Source organism: Anopheles marshallii, chromosome 3, assembly GCF_943734725.1.
Source record: "Anopheles marshallii chromosome 3, idAnoMarsDA_429_01, whole genome shotgun sequence".
NCBI classification, from domain to species: Eukaryota; Metazoa; Arthropoda; class Insecta; order Diptera; family Culicidae; genus Anopheles; species Anopheles marshallii.
The window spans coordinates 55,299,726-55,322,355 of record NC_071327.1 but is presented as its reverse complement, the minus strand read 5'-3'; the positions used below and the strand labels follow the sequence as shown (position 1 = coordinate 55,322,355).

Genomic DNA, 22,630 nt, shown 5'->3' with positions numbered 1-22,630 from the left:
TCTTTTCATGCTTGAAAACGCGCGCCCTGTACTTCTACTGTCGCGAATGAAGATAATTCATCTGGTTGCGATTATTATGTTAGATGTGAGCAACCATTCGTTACTCACGTAGCATTTTGGATGCTGAACCCACATCAGCACAGATCACATTATACCCCCTAATAGTACGTTTTTATATGGTAAAGGTTGGTTTTCTATGTTTGCTTGTTGCGTTACTGCACTACATTCAGTTGTTGTTGGTTCTACTACGGCTGTCGGTTTTTATATTTATCGTATGTATACGCACGATTTGTTTATGATTTACCACCGTTGAAGCAGCGTGCTATCATTTTATGCTGCAACGCGTTGCTATTTTTATGCTTCTTTATCGAAGCGATTTAGCCGCCTTGGCACTGCTGTACCCGCTGCTGTGCTGTGGTCGTGGTGTGAACTGTCGAGATGCTGAAAGGTAGAAGGAAAGCAAATCGGTTAGAATACTCTCTGGCGCAACCCAAAACGTTCTGCAACACAGTGCCTCATACCCGGCATCACCATATTCATCGTCGGATAGACACCCGCAATTGGACGAATTTCGTTAGGAGGCGATCGGCGGCTTTGCGGCAATGTTAACGAAGGCTAAACATGTAACACAAACGAAACGCTGCATAAGTACGAGACACACAACGTTATCATCCATACAATCATCTACTTACGTAATACGCCTGGCCAATTTTCACGTAAGACATCCCGGTGGCGGCATTGATCGGGATCAACTGTTGATGGTACGGTTCGACGGCAGCAGCAGCGGCCGCTGCAGCAACAGCCGAATTATGCATTACAGCTGCAGGCATCGCGTGTGGATGGGCCGTGGTGTGCGCACCAGAGCCCACGCCGGATCCCGAACCATTACCACCACCATTGCTTCCTACACTGCCACCGCGCTGCGACGGACCATTTCCTGCCCCACCAGAATAGTACGACGACTGTCCGGAATGGGGCTGTCCCCCTCCAGCTGTTGCCATGGATTGTCCTCCACCCGAATGGTAGTAGTGCGTCGTACCACCACCTCCTCCTCCGCCTCCGCCGGGACCACCACCGTGCGTCTGCTGCTGAACACCGGGAGGCATCGGTTGATTTCCACCATGATGGGGATGGTGTTGCGCGTGTGGATGCGCCGGATGATGATGATGGTGCAGTGAGCCGTGTTGGGACGGTTGGCCACCAGCCGACACGACCGGGTGGTTGCTTCCGTGATGGTGCGATGTCGGTGTCGATGGATGATTGTTTCCGCCGTGGCCACCGTGATGATGTGAAGCGGCGTGATGCGCCGGTGCCATGGGATGATGAGATTGAGACGCACCGTGTTCGTGCACAGACGACGACGTAATACTGTTCGGTGAGCCATTGCTTTCGTTCGAATTTGTGCTGGGAGTGTTGCGGTTGTTCACCCCACTGTAGCTGTTGCTGTTGTAGCTGCGCTTCAGATCGAGGTTGGGCGGTTTCGAGGAGCGATTCAGTCGCGATTTATCGCCCGCCATTCCCGTGTTTGGTGCTACCGCACCCGGTACAACCATGCTGGGCAGCGTCGGGATCAGTGGTGGCTTGCTGGAGGAGTTGCCGTTCGCGTTGGTTACGTTTTGAGGCGCGTTACTGTCATGTCGATTACCCTTGCCCGATGGAGGCGGACCCAAGATTAGTGGGCCGTTCTGGTTTTGGTTATTGTTCCCTGTATTATTCTGTGCGTAGCTTCCCTTCATGCCACCGCTTCCTTGAGGCTGATAGCTGCCACTACCGGCGTTGCTGTTCGGCGTCATCTGTCGGGCTCCATTCGCAGATGCATTATAATTAAAGTAGCTACCACCGGTCGAACCACCGTTTGTACCGGAGTTCGCATTCGTTTGTCGCGGTTTGCTCCCTTGGTAGCCTCCATTTCCCGGTTTGCGTTCATCCGCCGCCCCATAATGATGATGGCCACCATAACCTCCGCCTGCAGCCACATTCGGCATGATTGGAGGTGTTGGAAAGAGCGGCATGCCTTTATGTGTTGCACCGGGAACACCGGCGTGATGCGACGTCATAGACATTGGCAGGGAGAGCGGTGTACTGGGCGTCGACTGTGGTGTCGGTGCGTTCGTCGCACAGTTATTACTGTGGTTGCCACTGTGGCTGCTGTTGCTGCTGCTACTACTGCTGCTGCTATTACCGCCACCATTCGACGGTCCATTCACAGTGGAATAGTGACCACCGCTTGCTTGCTGGTGGTGCTGGTGCTGATGATTTTGGTACTGTGAATGATGCTGATGGTGACCATTGCCACCGGATAGTGACGTCGATTCACCACCGTGCGCACCACCGGTAGAAGCTGCGGGATGGTGACTGGAGGCATGGTGTTGCGATCCACCGGATGGCGGATGCGGATGGAATGATGCGGCAGTGGGTACCAGCGTCCCTGGAGTGGCCGCCACCGGATGTGGATGTGTCGCCATCGGGCTAGCAAATGGAAGCATGTTGGGGTACAGTGGCTGCGGGAAGGCGGCGTACATCGGGGCACCAGCGGCAGCAGCAGCAGCCGCCGCGGCCGACGACGAATCGGGCAGTGGTACGGAAATATTGGTGGTGAACGGTGATATCGGAACCGGGGTTACCGAGGCACTGTGCGTGGCGCCGCTTTGCGATTGACCATGCCCACTGTTAGGGGGAGTCGTGTTACGCTTGCCGGAAATTGGCGCACCAGACGAACTGTTACCGGTGCCCGAGGTTGATGCCGACACGGTGGCCGTTGTCGTGATAATTCCACCATTGGTGGGAGTTTGCGGTATCGGAGGCTGCATTAGAATAGAAGCACCGGCCACCGTTGACGGGACGGGCGTCTGAGGAACGTAATAAGTGATTGGTTGATTCCAGTAGTTTTGGTACGCAGCACCTGCAAAAATAACATTTCAGTCAATCAAACTTATAATGATTATTTTCAAACTTTAAACTATTGAAAGCATCATAATGTTATCCTTCTTACCATTGAACGGGTATCCTATTCCGATCGGGTAGCTAATGGGATACTGTGAAAGCTGTCCTGCTGCTGCAGCGGCGGCCGCTTGTGCCGCTGGGAATTGGTCGGACGAATACATGACCGGATTTTGGTACAGTGGTGCGCCAGTATAGGCGGCTGCAGCCGCAGCCGCAGCAGCTGCCGCACTCTGTGTGTACGCTATCGGATGCAATACTGTCGATGTGGCACCGGCCGGAGCCGAGTAGATTGAAGCGCCCGGTGTTGAACAGAGGCTTGCTTCTCGCTGCTGCTGTGGATCGTACACTGGCACAAAGTACCCACCGGACATCTCGGTTGGATCCATTGCCGTGGGATATGTGTAGACGAGCGAAGATGGTACGGCATAAATTGCACCGTCCGGCTGAAACCAAGGAAACAGCGTTAAATGAAACAATCTACACAAAAAGTAAGAATCTTTCTCTGAAGCTCACCGCTGTCTGATATGTCGTCGTTGACAGGCCTGGTGTACCAGTAGCGTATACGGTAGCACCCGGATGACCACTACCTCCACCATCGTACGTGACTGTGTACGCGCTAACTCCGCCACCACTACCACCATTAGGGGTCGTTGTGGTGCTTGCGTAACTAGTCAACGGTACTACCGTCTGTACCACGTTGGCTACCTTTACCATGTCGTTTTTCTTGTCAACCTCCTCCTGTCCACCGTCGGTTGGGGTTTCACTCCGATCCTCGTCATCCTCGCCAGCGTCCAGCGTGCTGCTACTACTGACAGGATCGTGTACGTGCAACAATTGTACAGCAGCACCCAGAGCCGGATTGTTATGTTCGGGTTTGTCCAAAGTGTCAAGCGTGTCGCCGAGATCGTCTTGCTCTTCTCCCGTCGTTTCCACTACCTCGTCGATTAAGGTCCGATCGTTATCCAGCAGTCCAGAGTTGGCAGTATGCATGAGAGTTCCACTTTCGTGCTGATTGGTACTGTATTGTATCTGAGAAAGGAGGACATATATTATCGCACAGTCGTAGTACATGGTTAGAATAAATTACACATACTTCATTCATATCGATTGGCTGCAATTCGCTGGCCTGCAGCATAGGACTAGTGGCTTGATGTTTCTGCAACTTCAATCCGCCAAGCTCGTTTGTCGTTTGTGAGATTTCCTCGCAGAGGCTTGAGTTTTCTACAAAACAAATAAATACATATATTGCAGCTATCCTAATAAACAACCCGTTTCATACCCAAGCAGAACATGCTTACCATCCATATCTGTATTATCTTTAACGCTTAGTAATTTTAGGCCGCCGGAGTTGACACCCACATCGTAACACCCGAGCTCATTGACCACTTCCTCCGCAATGGTGGTCGGTGTCGTTGTAGCTGTCGTTGATACCACCGTCATGATGGTCGTAATGGCACCAGAGCCGCTCTCTACAGCAGTAGGAATCACCGTCTGTTGTCCGCATTCAACTGTCTTTCCTAGTGACGGACCATCTGTAGCGCTTTCAAGCGAACTGCTACTGTTGAGATTGTTCTTACTATTGAATGACTTCTGCTTTTCGAACCTTCGCTTCGACATTTTTCCACTTGCTGGCCAGGGACCGCCTGCCGCAGGTGGTAGGTTGGATGGATCGAAGTGATACAGCGTGCTTGAAAAGTAGAAAATATCAACCATTAACAGTAAATCAACGATGCATCGCTCAGTAAAACTTACCCGTCCTGGTTAACAATCGGTTGAAACGTCTGGGGATCTATCAGCACACTTCCCTTCGGTACACTGGCCATATCGGTTACGGCCCACATAATGCCGCACGTTGCCGACGGTGATGGGACGCACGGCTCCGGTGTGTGATCGCCGCTGCCGTAGCCAGTTGGAGAAGGTGTTACCGAATCCGAGCGGATGGATTGGGTTTTGTAACTGGAAGTAAGGTACGACCTGCGTTTGAAGGCAATCGTTACTCATCGGTCGATCCGGAAGACTACCGGAGGCGTTTCAGATGGATCAAGTGTGAATTCTCGATTTACTGTTCAACTAATGAATGATTAACCCTCTAGATCAGCAAATGATCGAAAATACGCTAATTTAGCGTTGGACATTGAGAAATTTTCTTCTAAAAAACAACATTGCAGCTAAGATCAATTAAGTTATTAATCTATAATACATATATCGTAGAACATAGTCAAATAACCTATCTATGAATTAATGATAGTAATCTGATTCCATCCATTAGCTCTCATTCGCTTAGGACCTTCCGAAGAATAGTATCTTGGGCAGTTGGCACTGCACTGAGCAAAACACTCACCCACTGCTAGACGGGGACAGCCTCCAGGGCGTGTTGGTGCTGGCGTTCGAGTCCTGCTTCGTAAACAGCCGCGCACCGGCACTTTTGGTTGACGTTATCGAATCGCCTCGCAGCAACGATGCATTCTGTGACGATCCTCCATAACCTCCGAAGCTGTGAGATTTTGAAACGCAAGGCCGTTCGTCCGATCGTCCCTCAATTGACTAAAACGAAACGATTGCAAACAAAAACCAAAATTCATTGCAGCAGCATAACAAACCACATTCAGTTAGGTGGAGATGGGCAGGGTTGTGGTTTGGCGACATTAAGCTCCACCACACACACACACACACAAAGACACACGGCGTACCACTGATTGTACTTTCAGCAAGCGATTGTTCTGCAGTTTCTGCTGGTGCCGGGCGGCATTCAGGTCAACCAGCGTCGTACCAACACCGACGCCGCCACCAGCAACACCAGCACCATCGGTCGATATCCACTGCCACTGATCGGACTCGGAATCATGCTGAAAATTCCCCGCCAGGTGGCGTTCACCGAGCACGATGGGTATGGGTTAGACGGACCGGTAAAGAACAGGAATGGAGAGGATGTTTCGTAACGACGGACGTACGGGAAGACAGGACGGATGAATCGATGGAAATAGGAATCATAGAAAAAGAAACAGAGAATTGAGAAAGGAAACGAAATACAATACACGTACATTGATTACATCGTTGTATCAAATATATACACAGATACACAACACACATGTACACATTACGTGGTATACTACATATTTAAAACCCTGTAATACAAGGTAACTCTCAACGGTCTTTTCTAACGATCTTACCTCACGATTTTTGAATAACCTCCGCTTGGATTTCTCATACTCTTCCTCACGCTCTTCGAAGCTTTTTGCTTTCCGATCCAGCATGCCCCGGTCGGGACAGTGCAGTAGACCACTTCCACCACCTCCTCCACCACCACCGCCGCCAGTACCGCTACCGAACCGATGGTACTCGTCGAAGCTGTGCGTGTCCCGCTTCAGGATGGACTTGCGTGGCTCCTCCAAGAAGCTGTCCGAAATGAGATTCTTGAACCGAATATCCGGAATGCGGGTGGCCGGTGTCACCTCCGCAATCACACACTGCTGCGTTGCGTCCACGTTGTGCTCCATGCCGAAGTATGCCGCCACCCGGTGAATCAACATTCGGTTATAGGAAGACATGGGCGGAAATTTCATCTGACTCCGGCTACGATCCATCGCCAGCGATAGTAGCTCCTTCTCGATCTTCATCAGCATGTTACGATCTTTGAAGTTTTTGTTTAGAGTTTCCTTGAAAAACTGAAGCAAATTTACACCGCTCTGGTCGGTGAACGGATCGCATAGGCTGTCCCGCGACATAAACGAAGCCATCCCGCCACCACAGCTGCCATTTCCTCCACCACCACCACTACCACCGGCTCCTCCACCACCGTCGACGCTGGAGGAGGAACCGCCGCTCAGATTTTTCAACCGGGTCGCCTTATTTCCACCCTTTCCGGAAGCACCACTTCGTTTTTTACCACCACTCCCTCCACCGCCACCGCTAGGGGGTGTGGTGGTTGGCCCCGCATTACCGCCACTCCTCATAAGGCTATCCGTAGGACTGTCGCACTGGATGTAACGTGTTTCCGTTTCGTGCGAAAACTGTATATTGATCTGACCGTCAACGTTCGTCGATTGGCCTCCAGAACCTTCATTGCTGCTAAAACTCACATCCCGCTGGTGTTGATGCTGATACGGACCATGACGACCATCGTTATCACAAAAGTTGCTATTTGCAGCTGACTGTACCGGAGAGGTGTGCGTAGACAACGCTTTGCCTACAGCCCCCGGAATCGACGGATCGCCACCGATCGTAGTATCACATGTCACCGCGGATACATTGCCAGATCCGGACACCGGCACGAGATTATGATTGGACGGACTTTGCCCGGCTGGTAAACCTCCACCGCGAGTCGTTCCACCACCGTCCGGTGTGTCGGTGCCGGTAGCGTTAGGTGAAACCGTGCTCGTCACGCTTTGTTGTGACGGTGTTGTCTGTTTCGCGTTATTGCTGCCTCCGGTCGCTACTGAGAGTGTTGAAGCGGCGGTGGTTGTCAACGGTGCCGATTTGTCTGTCTCGCAAACGATACCACCATTCGCTCTCGCGTGATGTGTTGCCGTAACACTGCTCTTCACACTGTTGCCCTTTTGTGAGTGCGGATGATGCGCGCCGTTAGTACCAGCGTTCGGATTAAAGGACGTCTTCGGAGGTGTCAGCTTCGGGAAGTCTAAATCCAGCTGAGATTTACCATTACGCTGCTGATCCTCAGCACCGGCAAAGAGGACGATGTTAGGAGAACTGTTGCCACTGTTACCTCCGCTAGTCCCACCACCGGGGCCAGAGCTGTTATGTTTGGCCAGCGATTCTACGTCGTTCATGGTGGATGCTGCTCCTGATGATCGTTCTTGGGGACATTGGAGACCATTGCTGAGTGCGTTACCACTACTGGTACTGGTGCTGCTGCTGGCAATCGTAGTGCTGGCAGTGGTCGTGTTGGTTATTCCACCCGTACTACCGCTGCCGGTGCTACTGATTGGATTGCTGCTGTGACTATCGGATGGAGATCGTGGCGTTGGTGTTCGGGGCGGGGAAGTTGACTCACGCATCGCGTGACTGCGGGTTAAATGCTTGCCTTTTCCACCAGCAATCTAAAAGTACAAAAACAGGGATATATTTTAATTTAAAGAAAAATCTATAATTCATTACAATTCTCAAACATTGCTAAATTCAGCAAATTGTTGGAAACATCAACCGAAAGCATCGCAAGATGATTACTACTCGGTGGTTTGAGATATATCGCTTCACCAATAATTAGATATACCATCTAATACGGACCATTTCTCATAAATCAAATCCCCATGAACATGAGTAAGATTTATCACCCTTTCTGAACATGAAACCGTTTAGTTGCAACTGTCATCACACCTTTCTTTAAAAAAAAAGGAACACCGGCGACACACCTTCCGCTTTTCCAATTTCAAAACTTCACCACCTTCTCACCTACTTAGTGCGACATCCTAAAAGCGAAATTGAAGGTTAATTAGAAAGTCCTCAACCTAGACCACCCGGCGAACTGACGCTTAATTGCTACGCTTACTCCCACTCCCACTGTTGTGTGTCTTCCTCCGGGGCCGGTGTGGTTTTACCACCGGTTGGGTCAGGGCAAACCGGTCCTTCTACCGTACCGTGTCCGGGGGCAATCTGCACGGTGTTTTGGTACGCGATAAAAGAGAACACTAATCCCTGGCAACACCCGAGTTGGGATGTTCCCGTTGGTCGGTGCTTAATTGTCACTATTATCCTACGGTTAGTCCCGATTGCGCTGGGAAATATGATAATGCAGTGGGCGTTACACAGGTTTGAGCGATACCTGTGAGTGATGAACCTTGATCGTGGATTTAACATAACCAAAAGGAAATAAAACGTAACATTTTTGGAAAAGAAATAAATCTTTCAATTACCGAAACTCGACAAATGAATAAAAAGAATTATAAGACATTTTGATAAGACAAAGATATTCATTCATCCATTTAAAAAACATATTCTATCTATTTTGTCTTAGTCAAGTTCATGAGCTTAATGGATAGAATATGCCAAAGAACAGGTGAAGGTTAATTTTGACAATATTAACCAACGGATCTGTGTCCACTCTTGCGCTATGTCCATGCCAGTTTGACGATAGCGGAAGTAACGTTACTATCGGATTAGTTTCCAAATCACTTTCCGTCCGATGAAAGCATTTACATTGATTAGTGGTAAGCTTCCCGTCGGCACCGAGAAACAGTGTGTCGAAAATTATAGCACACGATGCGTGAAAGACAGATTAGGCAGAACATATTTTACCTTCATTTTGTCTCCTGCCACCGAAAGCAGGGAGTGACTCCTTGATTCATAGCGATTGGTGTGCGAAGGTGCAAAGCTTATCCGATTAACGATTGGCAACGCGACCTAGCCCAGAAAAGGAAGCACGGTTCTATCAGCCGAGCGGAAAGCGGTTCCGGTTGCCGGTGACAGAAGGCTTCCGGCTCTACTTTCACGATAGATTAACGCGTAAAGGATAGGTTCCCGAAAGGTCGATAGCGTGAAAATATGATTCAAACTCGCCCCACGATACCCATTACTAATGCTAATGAACACTCGCTCGATGTTGTCTTTTTTGACCATGTTCCCCCAGCTACTAAGCAAAGGGCAATGATTCGAAACCTTCTTCAAAGACAACTTTTCAACTTTTTGGAGGAAAGTTTTTCCGCCCTGAACCGGTTTCTATGGTATGCTCGTCTTTGCTAGCAGCCATAATTATTAATCATAACTCAACGAAAGTCAGGGCTCTGACCTTCAACTAAATGACACCTGGAACATGGATATGGAGTCATATTCAAATGAGAATTAAGACAGCAACACTTTGTCACAAAACAAAGGTACGCAACTTTTTGCGTCCGCTGGGCGATTATTAACACCCACCTTTTACAGGTCCCAAGTACCTCAAGACGACGCGGAAAAGGGTGAATAATTCGCGAAGCTTTCGTGAAAGTCAAGATCGCTAGCCGGACGAAACTAAAAGGTTATTAAAAAGGTCTAAAAAAGGTCAAAAAGCGACACGTAGAAAAAACTTGAGGTTCAGGTGGGCTCTGAGGGCCGATGTAAATCACGCCACTAAATCAATAAATTCCAACCTCGATTCCGGCAAACGTACCGGGAAGGTCCTTCACACAAGACCGCATACAGGTACCGGCAACGCTCGCGCTCGTGCTCAAACCGTTTTCCCCTCCCAAAAAAAAAAATACACCGCCGTGCAGGAAAACTTCCCACAGAGTACATGTTAATATTGCTGCCGTTCGAACCCAGTTTGAAGTGAACGATGATTGGGTCGATGGCACGAAAGTCTTTCTTTGGCCAAGGAAAATTCGCAGCCCTTGTGTACGTATCGGTTTCTGCTTTGTTTTATTATTATTTTACCCTAATGTCAACTTTCACCTCGCCCAACTGTTCACAGAACAGCCGTTCTTGCCAGGTCCAATCCAATCGTGGAGGTGAAATAAATCACACCGCATGAAAGCTAAGACGGAGGCCGTGAACTTTAAGAAATGTCAATGTCGATGTATGCGTATGATTGCTTGCTTTTCCTGTTTGTTCTGGTTCCAGGCGTACATTTTGGTGGGGGAGGGAGAAAGTTTGACATCTTTCAAAACGCGTACACGTCCCACCGGATGGAAAAGTCTACATGAACGAGTATATCAGAAGACCGGAAGTATTGCTGTTTTATTTTTCTCTCTGCCCATCGGCAAAATCGGTATTCAATTACCAGGTCACAGTCTGTCAGACCATAGCGTAGCTATTTAATGTTTGCAACCGTAAACAATTTAGGGCAGTTTGAAAAAAATCGACCGAACAACAAGAGAATAGTTTGTTCACAAAATTGACATTATTTTCAATAAACTACTCATCAATAAAACAGACTTCGCTATTTGAATCATTTTGTGTCTCAAGAACACTAAAAACTGACTCATAATTCTACTTATCCATCGCCTTTAACATATCATACTATGCTGAATCATCCATGCGAAATCAGTGAGCAATATTTTAAAGAGTTACAACACATTTTTCATTCCTCCTTATCAGCACGGATACTCGGCAAAAATGCAAAAAAAAACCAATTCCGCATTCACGTAGCGATAGACTTTGTTTTCTCGTCGCCCATTCATTGGCTAGTGCATAACATGCTGAAAGCCTATAAAAAAAGAACAACACATTTTCCATGCACTCATTCATCATCATCCACCGCAACCCCCTCACGGCCTCCCCCCCTAAACACGTTGAAACGTTGTCCCACTAGCCGGGCCGACGAGAATGCAATTACCCGCCAATAAAGGGTAACGCTTTTGCAGACGTTTCGAAACAAAAGACGTATCCCGGTTCGTGCGGAATTTGCCGCCACACAACAGCGAGGACACGAAAGGACATGAAAAAGTAAGTGTTGGTAATGATGAGTTCTCCATTGTGAGTGCTATCACCGGATGGCGGTGTAGGAGGTTTTGTTTGCCGTTCTGGTTCGGGTTGTAGGCATGGGTTAAAAATTCCGCTTACTTTCTGAGGGATAGTAGAGAAAAAAGGCAACAAACGATGATGTTTTTTTTTACGTAACCCGGAAGTCCAACGAGTCTTAGTCGATAAAACATAAACGATGAAACATCGTTGGGAAACAGCAACATCAATACGTGCGTATCGTTCGGTAGTATAACACTGAAATGCATAAAACCAGGCGTTGCTGCCCGTGATCGATAATGGAACTGTCCTGCGGCACTGTGCAATGGGGATGCAATTTAAATTTTAATTAGTTACTCATCAGGAACATTCATCAATAACGGTCCGTTTAATGTTGAGCGGTGGTATTGAAACACCCAGCGAGCATTACACACCACAAAATGGGCAACGAAAGTAACATAAGGCCCGGAGGCAAATCCTGCGCCAATTCGTAACGCGTGATCAAGCAGAAAGGCAATTTGTATTTGTTTTTATTTAATTTTTGTACATGCGAAAATGACCTGCTTGTTCCAAATTCAGTCAGGTTGCTCTATGATTTCTCGCAAGCAAAAAACGTGGTCAGCTAATATTGATCGGATTTTCATTTCAAACCGTACACGAGTACCCGAATAGTTTATTAAGGAGCCAGTCAGATGTATTAAGTCGTTTTTACATTTAATTTTTCATTTAATATCGTAATTACAAAGATTTATGCAAATGCTTCATTATTACGATGCGTCACAATGGTTAAAGTTCGTGTGGAAATTATTTATTTGAAGTAGCCACATTGAATTCAGCATTCGTCCAAACAGATCCTAAATTGTGGAGTTGATTCTTCCCTAAACCAACCCCTTTGTAGCACGGGTCTATCATTTATCTTTCGCGCATATACCATGATATAGTACGTATTTTAAAGTTTTTGTTACAAAACTATGAAACTTATGACCATTTTAAAACCTACTTTTTTATGTAAAGCTAACAAGCTACAGGATTTCTGAATCATACCGTATGCTGAACGCCTATTATAAAAACATAAGGTAAAGTGTGCGGCCAGCCATTGGAGACTGGTAAATAGATAAAAGATTTAAAAATGTACCACAATTTTCATTAGATTTAATAGAATAGCATTAGTGCAAATTTTACAGCCTTCCCCTTTTAATGTGATCAGGGTTTTTTTCTAGTAAAGTTTTCCCTGCCGTACATAACTCAAAAAAAGAAAAACCGTCATGAAATAAGAACATTATTAAGCCCAACATATTGTGTATAAGGGACTAATAGCCCGAACCCAACAATAAATGTCTCGAATATAATTGTATGTAATATATCAAGGAAATAAATTACTACTACTGCTACTACTACAGGAGTTCTGATTTTATTCGGAAAGGTTGGAACCGTTTATGGTTTTTGTTCACATAACAGTAATATTTTAATATATATATCTGGGATGCTTCGCACTTTCTGGATCTTGTTCAAAGGGTTGTCTTTGAAGTTGACGGTAAAGTCTTTACAGTCGCACACTTTGCATAATCCCGAAAACCCTGTTTACAAAAAATAAACTCTTCCTCTCTAAAGGTTCATATTTTTCATAGGTTCATTGAGCCTGATAGAGCTGGAATTTAAAAATTTCTGAACTTTGTATTATAGAATAGATATTTAAATTCACATATATTCTGGACTACGCCTGAATTGTTAAAACAGAAAATAATGTGACTGTGATTAGATTTTAAGGAAAAGGAAAATACAAAATGATTGAACTGCTAGTTTAAATTTTATAGCTACATACACAAGGGTTTCGAGTTCAAGTAGCAAAGTTGGAACTAATTCAAACTTCCCTTCAAGTTGAAGCGTAAATAATTAAACTGTTACGGTATTGGTGACGTCGATTCTTTTCGAACTATACTCTACTGACTTACAGGCAAAGTTGTGGTAAGAAGGATTCTACATTTACCTAAACACATGCCAGTTTAACATGAAAAGAGTATGGAAATTACTCCAACTTTGCAACAACCCGAATACTCGAAACCCTTGTAAAATTGAGAATATCTCATTCCCCAAACTGAAACACGCGATTCTTTCCGGTATACTATATTTTGATAAATTATTTAACCAAAGCGATACCTTTCGATCGCGGAAAAACCTACCCCACTCGGTTGTTCTTTCATCCAACACGCGTTTGATCTAACGTTATTATAAAAAAGCACTACGTGACGTTCATGCAAGATAAAAAGGGAACACTACCAAGTCAGCATACTAAACCACACCACCAGAACGACGTCATCTGCACACAGTTGTCACCGCGACGTGAAGCCAAAAACCCGTTCCACCCGACTTTGTTTTGTTTTCATTTTTCCCCCTCCTATGTGTATACCACACCCTCACCGCACGCTGCACACACTTTCCACGCTTTCCCGCACACACACACATATACACGTGCATACTTCTGCTCATTACTCATTGGCCGGGCCTTTATCTACCGGGACGCGCGCTAGCTAAGCGAATGATGCTGTGACGGTACGGCATGTTACGAGCATATCGAGAACGGTATCTCACCTACCCGCAGTACATCACCATCACCAACTACCCTGCTACCTTTTCGCGCAAGCACTTCGAACGCTTTGTCCGTTGTGAAAATGGCGAGTAATCACATTAAGAAAAACTGCGGGACGCTCGTGGAACCAATGCTAACGCCGCCCGAGCACGAAACCGATGCCGTCGTTTCAAGATCGTTTGGCAAGTTTTTGGCAGCGGCGAAATTGCAATCTATCTTTAGCCTAAATGGCGTACAAAGCGTACAAACAGTACGGAAAGGTAAACGAGGCATTAGATTTGTGTTTGTGTGTCTGTGTATGGATGTACAAAGAGCGAGAGACCGAGAAAGAAAGAGAGAGAGAGAGAAATGAAAGGATGATAAAATAAGAAAACAAGCCATTCCAACCTTCTGCTGAACAAATCAGTTCAAAAACCCTCCAACATCCATGAGACACAAGATGATAAAGGGAAAATGTGTTAGTCGGAATTTACACAAGTGTTGTTTTTTTTTCTTGTTTAGTGTTTATACTGACGAGATTTTTTTAATTTGTTAACGCGAGATAAAAGTAAGCGATCAGGCGAGTAAAACGATCATCATGTCGTCTTTCTCACGAAACAAAAGAATGGCTCGAATGAAAAAGCGTTTCCATAAGTTCCAATCGGCTAAACGTTGTAAAAATTAAGTTAAGTTCGATAAAATAAAGATAAAGATAAAGTAAAGATGGAATAAAATTAAAATTATACAATTTTGCGTTTTGAACGAACAGGATTACACGGCAGACATAAGACATACATTCTAATTCTTGAAAGCCCAAGTGAGCAGTATGGTTCTACTTCATAAAACAAAGAAAACTCCCAGTAGATATAGACCTGTGTAATCAAAGCCATACATAGCATTCCTTACCGAATGTAAAGGATCATCCTTCACAATCAAACGTTTATCAGTGGCTGTGCACGGAGTCCCAAAGTGTTCATGCCTTACTTACTCCCATTTCCCGGCGGCGGTACTTAACACGGTGGATCTATATTTACCACAATGAAAACGACGCTTCGTACCTTAGTACCCCTACCTGTGCGTATGCGTGTATGAGCCACCGCACAAGCCCCAGAGGCTCCGGAATTTAAACGGAAACGTAAACAAAGCCAAATTGGTGAAACCAAACAGAAAGCTCACAACTTCCGCCGGCCAAAAGGCGACGCCATTTTCTCTGGCACTTTTGGTCGCGGCAAAAAAAAACAAATGGTGAAAGGGAACGCGCGCGCACTGTTGTAAACACCCCCGAGGGACCATTCAGACCAGCAGTAAAGTAAATTCATCATAAATTTAGAATCATTCGACCTATAAATAAATGCTCCATTATGCACCGCCGTACGCGTATTTTCTTTTGTTGGCAAAACACATTTACCGCTAGGAGGAAAAGAATACCATGTGCGTTTTCACCCTGTTACCACCACCCGCATTTACCGTACCGCGCAAGTGTTGGCAGCAAATTCTGCTCGAAAATATGGTTTTCTTTCACTGCCTTGATAGCTCATTTGTCCTTTCCGCAGTAACGTTATGGAAATGACTTTTGTTTTTGCCCGTTCGTGGAAATGAAAAATTTCCCAAGTGCTTTAATAAAGTATGGTTATTCGGAGAATAACGTTTATCACCAACGGCAATTCAGAACATCATAACAAACAGCGTACGATAAATGAAAAAATATATTTTTGAAATACTAAATATCAATTATAGTTAAGTTATTTGATACGTTAACTTCGAAACTTCGAATGTCTTAAAAGTAAGCTCAGAGCTCACAATTTAAACAGAACTCCAATGACATCATGTAATGGAAGATTTCAACAACATACAATCAGTCGACCAGAAGTTAAGATAAATAGAGACTTTACCTTCTGAATATTAAAAACTTATTTGAAGTGGATTAAGAATTGGAAAGAGCAGATACTGCAGAGTATTTAAACAGAGCCCTCCTACTGAATGTTTGAACAGAGCTTAAGAATATGAAAGTAAAAAGCTAATATTACATCACTGTTGTTGCATTAAACTAAGAGTTAAGTCACATCTAATTGTTGGGAATATGCAAAACAACATATAAAGACGTTAGAGCTTTCGAACTACTATATCACAGTATTCTTCAAGAGCTGGTGTTATTTCAGTACACAAATGTTTACGGAACATCCTTAAAAACACTGCCTAAACTCTGCACAATGATTAGAACAGGCCATATGTTTATGCATAAAAATAAAGTAGATTTAATAAATAGAACATATTTGTTTGAACTATTAGAATTATCGATAGAAAATAAAGTAAGAAGTATAGACGAACCGGATAATGGGAATTATTAGTCATCAACTACAAATGAGCTGTACAAGAGATGGGAATAAACGAGTTTCAACTGAACTGTCGACGTGGTTACTGCTATCGTTCAACGAGAAAATAGCGATATCGAACAATATTCAATATCCACCCTCCAATATTCAATACCTTTCCAAATCGAAAGAACCAAACAATCTAAAAGCGGCTAAAGAGCATAAATTACAAAGCTTTTAATCCTTGCTTAATTCACTACATCCTGGCGAGTCACCAAAGGTTCTAAGTACACACCAATTTACCCTACCAAATTGACCAAAAGCGAGAGGTCTACCAATGATGACCGTAAAACCACAAACAGAGCACCGACCGAATTCGGTCAGCGAGAATCAAATTTTACGGGTGAAATAATTTCAACTTTGATTGAACGGATTGAAAGCGATACACAAACACCGAAGAGGGTGTGAAACCGTTTACGGACACGAATGCCGCAAACGATGCGAAAGTCTTGTGTTGAAGTTTTAAATCGTGTAATTCAATTTTAACGGTTCAATATCTAGTTAAAATGTTTCACCTTCAGCGCACATTCTGAGTATCTTCCTGACCTTCTCACTTACGTTCTTTCTCTTCATAGCGGGACGGTAATGGGAAGCTGATCGTTATTTTACCGGCTCAACCCAAACACAAGCCTGTTCGGAAGGAACTGTTCGGTAGGTGTTTGTCCAATCAAAACAATATTACCACAACTCCCGAGCAGATCCTTTCTCGCTTGAAGAAAGTAAAATCGACTTTCTACAACAGCGTCGTTACGATAGAAGACTGAAAAAAACGGTACAATATTTTTAAAAGGTGTTCTGTGGCCTATAAAGTTAATGAGCTTACTGGTGATGGCGAAATTGGTGAGAAGCTAATTTGTTACGCTGCTTCAAAGGACGTCCCACACCATAAAGAAAGGACTTATGCATGAGAAGGTAAAGACAATTATATTTGGGCATAACTTCTTGTCTCGCTTCATTATGATAATAAGATTTGTATAATGAAGGAATACCATTCAACGGCAGACATGTTGTATTACGAGCCAGAAGTTTATGCTACAATTTCTTCGAACTGACTGATGGACATTTTCACTTTTAATTGTATTTTCGATCGGAACACATTTTTGTAACATTTTACCTTTCAACAGCCGTATTGTATACTTCAAGACAATAGCTGTGCAAAATCAATCTTTCGTAACTTTTACTATTTTAATTTGTAAGTTATCCAATTCAAATATATTGGAAAATATTTGAAAATATATTTGAAGTTTTCATTAAAACCAAACGCCATACTTAGCATTTTGATCAAGCACTTAACATTCTCATGTCAGTTTTGTTTAAGAACAATACAGATTTGTCAAAACACGTCACTCTATCTCTCACTCTACCTATTAAATCTAAGCTTTAGCATAGGTAACGCAAAACTAACCCATAGACCGAATCATGCATTTTGCTTTGTATAACAAGTTTAAACAAAATCGCCTCATCGATCCACAGCAACACATTTTGCAACAGATGCAAACGATCTCTTAAACCGCACTTTCAATTAAATTATAATATCATATCTGGCAACCAGCCAACAGCTGGTATGCAAGCACGAATTTAACAAACATTCTCCATTACTCATCAATGCAGCAATAAGCCACCGACTCAAAACACTGTTTTCTGGTACAGTTAGATCACCAACGTAGCATTTAGATAGCGGGAAATATGTATTTTACCTTCATCGAATGCGATTAACGTCCCGAACGGTTTTGTGTTGTTTAAACTAAAATCTGTTATCAGTATTATCAGGAACTCTTTAGCAATTCGAAGGAGGAATTCAAGAACTTCTTTATCAAGCAAATTTAAAACTGAAACAACCTGTTTGAAGAGACTATTTTGTGATTCCTTTTCAACACGCACATTTTTACAGTGGGTTAGTTTAATATACATGGCTGTTTAAAACCAAAATCTATAAAAAAAACTATAAACAAATGCATTAAGTTGAATGTAATGTCAGCATCATACTAAAGTATTATTTAATCTTTTAATTCAACAATTATCTTAAATATTTATATACAATTACTAGCAGAAACCGGCTAACCTAATTATTATACAAAATTTTAGCTAGTTCCCCTGTTAAATTGATAATTTAACATATAATCTCACCAAATTACAGAATCCTTTGCTTTTTGCTTTAATTTCTAATTAAATTTGTTACAAATAAATAAAAATTGCTAATCAAAAAACAACGTTTTGCTTGCTACAGAAACATTGATTACACGTGCTTTATTACGTAGCGTTTACTCCATTAAGCAAATTCTACTTTTTAGAACAGCCAATACTATTTATAGCAACTAAAGAGATTCGTACATGCAGCAGTACTGCAGCCAAAGTAACGTGCACCGATGATAAAACTCACGGACAAATAAAGTGTAATACAAAGTGCAGACATGTTTATGCAGATTTTCAAGCCGACCAGTCTCTTCACAGCGAAAGTCGATGTGTACAAATGCTGTGGTAATATTGTTTTCAATTATTAACAAACCCGAAATGAGCCATCCGGTCCACCTGCTCGTGCCAACTACGAGAACGCGTTTGGAATACAGTACGCAACGGTATAATTAAAAAAGGACTAAACAAACACAGTGTAAAATGAAAAATATCCTTATCCACGGTGAGGAACGCTGGCCACTGCGCCATTGAAAATGAGTCCCGCCCTCGCTAGCTCAAACCCATAATCGACCAGATGGTCCTATCATTAACCCTTTTCAACAGTGAAGCGTTTGTTCGAGTTTGCTTGCAGCATTCGATGAACATTTTCGGTAGAATTAGCTTCGCCAGTCTCTGTCGGGAGTTTTTAAGTGTTTGTTTTTTGCTAAATGTTTATGTGAATGGAAGCACAAAAAAAACCCATTCTACACAAAAGCGGAAAGCAACAACGAAAACAAAAAAGATGAATGTAAGCATAATCCTTTTTTTGTGCTATAAAACATACCCTTTGCTGTCGGCCACCGGATGTCGGACGACTGCCCGGAGCAGCAGGATGATCTTGCTGCTGTTGAGGGGAGTCGACAAGCTGCTGGTGCTGCTGCATCTGTTGTTGCTGTCCATCACCTCCAACAGATGGAGCACTTGTGTCTGTTTGGCTGTCTGCCATGGCGTTTCCACTGCTACTATTACCACTACTACTGAGGCTACTACAGCCAGCACCTCCACCACCACAGCCAGGAACTGTTGTAGCCGCCGATCCCGGCGAAATGCCCGGTAAGGTTGAACCGTTGCTCGGGCAGGGCGCACATGGCATCCCGGAAGAATGTCCGTTCTCTACCGTTAATGCACCCGTGCTGCCAGCGGGTTGCTGCTCTGCGTGATTGAGGCTGTGCGTGCGGCTATCGGTAGAATGCTGCTGCGCAGCAACGGCAACAGTGCTCATCGTCTGCTGCAAGGACGTGATGCTTTCCGTTCCCGCCGGTGCTGATGATGGTGCCGGCGTGCGAAGCAACTGTGTCGAAGCAACGGCAATAAATGAGGATGCGTTTGATGGTGGCGATGATGGCGAGACAGATGCGGAAGATGCGGGCGAGGCTGCAGTGATGGACGGTGGCGGCAATGGCTGTGCGGCCAACGGTTTCTTGCCCTTCCGGCTCTTCTTGTGCTTGCCCTTGGACGAACTTTTCTTACTGGTTAATGAAAGAAAAATGTCTACGGAGACGCATTTCCGTCACCGTCGACCGGAAGCAAGCCACCATCCGGAAAGAACATTGAAACGATACACATAAATATACACACATACATTCATTTATATATTTATATACACACACACAATATATATAAACAGCAGAACATAGAATCACATATATATGTGTGCAGATGATGAAGCGATAAACATAAGACGAAGCGGTCTCCCCCGTAGAGACGCCAGGATATGAAGAGAGAGAAAGAGAGAGAAAGAGAGAGAAAGAGAAAAAGAAAAGAGAAAAAACGAGCAAATTTAGACGGCAGAATGTGAATGGCGAAAAAAATTAAACGAAAATCCCATCCCGGTTCCGGTTTAAAAGTCCATCATTACAAACCAGGTCGGATGGATGTAAATAAAACAATAAATAAAATTTGTGTAGGAATTCGACCATGTTTATCCTTATCCTCGAACAAGGTTCGATACTAAACGAAAATCAAACAACAAATGAGCATTGTGAGAAAACAAAGTGGTATCAAACACTAAGCAGTTTTAGATGGGCCATGTGCTAAAGTCTCTCTCGTGTTTGTTAGCTCTCACATACGCACAAGTGCATATAGTCAGGAATGCATTTGATGCATTTACGTCGTACTTGGTACCCTTCCAGCACAAGCCGAGTTACGGATGGGGTGCATTAATAATGACTAGAAGTGTGGCAGTTGCAGTACGATAATTAGGCTAAATATTTATGCTACTGAATCGTTTACAATAGACACGACAAATTGCTCAATTAGCTCAACTATCGTTTTTCATAGATAATAGCATACGGTTGTGCAGCAGCAATGAAGTGATTTATAGCAAACGTGTGCAAATGCCCTTCAGATATTGTTCTTAACGCTAGGTGAGTGAGGTATTTTAAATATCATTATGATTAATATATAATGTGCGCATTATACTCTTCTTTAAGGATACAATTTACCCATTTTCGCATAGAGAACAAAATTCTAATACTATTTGCAACAGAGCTGAAGTTGAAGTTGTTTGAAGTTTGGGAAAATTTTCTCCATGTGTATACATATAAAATTGTTTATGAAAGCGCAGCTATGGACAACCATGTACACATGTATTATGCAATAATATAAAAGCTTTAGTGTCATTTTATACGTCTCGGATTAGATCATATAAGATTGTGAGTTAACATACATCATTTTGCGAATAAAAATTATTTGTGCGATATTTAAGTAAAAGGAAACATTTTTGTTTATTTAAATAAAATTTAAACATTTAAAGGATTTTTAAACCAACAACTAATTGGACGTGGTATGTATGGTGGTATGATGGTAGCGGCGCCAGTCTTCACACGAACGCACCGGACCAAAAACCCATCCGGATTCAAAACCCATTTATGTGGTAAAGTAAGTCGATACGGTCAGGCCGTTCTAACGTAAAATTAAAAATAAATAAACCAACAACTAGGCAATCATTACAATCAACTATTAACTATGAGAAACAATTGGGAAACAGATTTTCAGATACTCTCAAGATAATTTATAGTTTTGCAAGAATGTTTAAAAGTAAAAGTGCAATCGGTCACAACACTTTGGTATGGCAGTCCCAGCTTGCAGCTGCAATATAAAACTTGAAAGAATATCATCATCAAATAAAACTTAATGCACTTAATGAGCGTAATCTCTTCAAAGGGATGCGCAAAGCTCATCAAGAAACTAGTACGCTCGTTTTGAAGATTCTCTAACTAATTGAGTGTCGATAAATAGATCATAAATTGATATTCAAGCCCAGTCCCCGGGTCGTTAGCAGTGTTCTTGAGCGGCATATAATTAGACAGGAAGCGCATTCATTGCTGACTTCCTTGATCGAATGAAGTAGATCCTGTGCTTATATCCTCTTGCCATCCGCCCTGCCAACGCTCATTCTTCTCCCTTCTCCGTGAAACGGAGTTCTCAAAAACTTGGTTAGCATACGTTATCAACTGCGCTAAGCAACCACACTTCCGGCCGTATAAGGTTATAGGCGTGTGTGTTATGATGCCTTAATGCTTTGCTCCCACTGCCTTCTTTATGGTCGCTTCCACGCAAAAAGCCCACAACGAACCAACGTTAGAAAGCAGAAGGGATAAGAAGGATTATAACTTCCGTGCCGCTTCTAAGGCATCCCAGTTTTGCATCTTTGACTTGAGACTTTATGCCTCGTACTACGATTCCAGCCGAGCTAAAGCTTGCGTTCGTATCGTTTAAATACAGGTGGAATATTAGAATCCGACCAACGAACGTTGTGGCGATGCTCGTTTCTGGTTGGATGAGAGCCGCACCAGACAGCGTAACAACGACCGGCCGGAAGTAACAGCTAAGTATCTTTCGAAGTGATGGCACCCAGTGCCAGCATAATCGTTGATCCATACGCGGAGCGTTGGAATGGAGAGTTGCGCTGTCGTATTACGGTGAACCCGCGCCATTTCGGGGTGGTGGTGGAAAATGATTTCGTGGGTTTTCTGGTTACGCCTCTCGCAATCGGTTCCTCCGCATACCAGCCAGGAGTGTTGCTGAACAAACAGCTTCTCTGCTCCATTCCATTCCCACCGTGTGCAGTAGGCACATAAACTTTTCTAACTAGTTTTTGCTACTTCATAAGCACGCGCACACAAACACACAGCCGCACCGCTTCCGGTTGTTTACTGAGCCGTAAAAGGAGTGTGTACCGTTC

General features: G+C 44.1%; 1 protein-coding gene across 1 annotated transcript; it reads right to left on the bottom strand.

Moving 5' to 3' along the window:
* Window positions 1-364: 364 nt before the first annotated feature.
* Window positions 365-19,666, bottom strand: LOC128710769 (protein encore). Its single transcript, XM_053805621.1, has 12 exons — window positions 19,229-19,666; window positions 6,114-8,000; window positions 5,634-5,789; window positions 5,285-5,487; window positions 4,696-4,917; window positions 4,242-4,630; window positions 4,037-4,164; window positions 3,457-3,972; window positions 2,993-3,386; window positions 693-2,902; window positions 522-615; window positions 365-441 (listed from the first exon to the last, which is right to left on the bottom strand). Exons 1-12 carry the CDS (start codon window positions 19,664-19,666, stop codon window positions 365-367), a joined length of 6,714 nt encoding a protein of 2,237 aa, XP_053661596.1.
* Window positions 19,667-22,630: the final 2,964 nt, after the last annotated feature.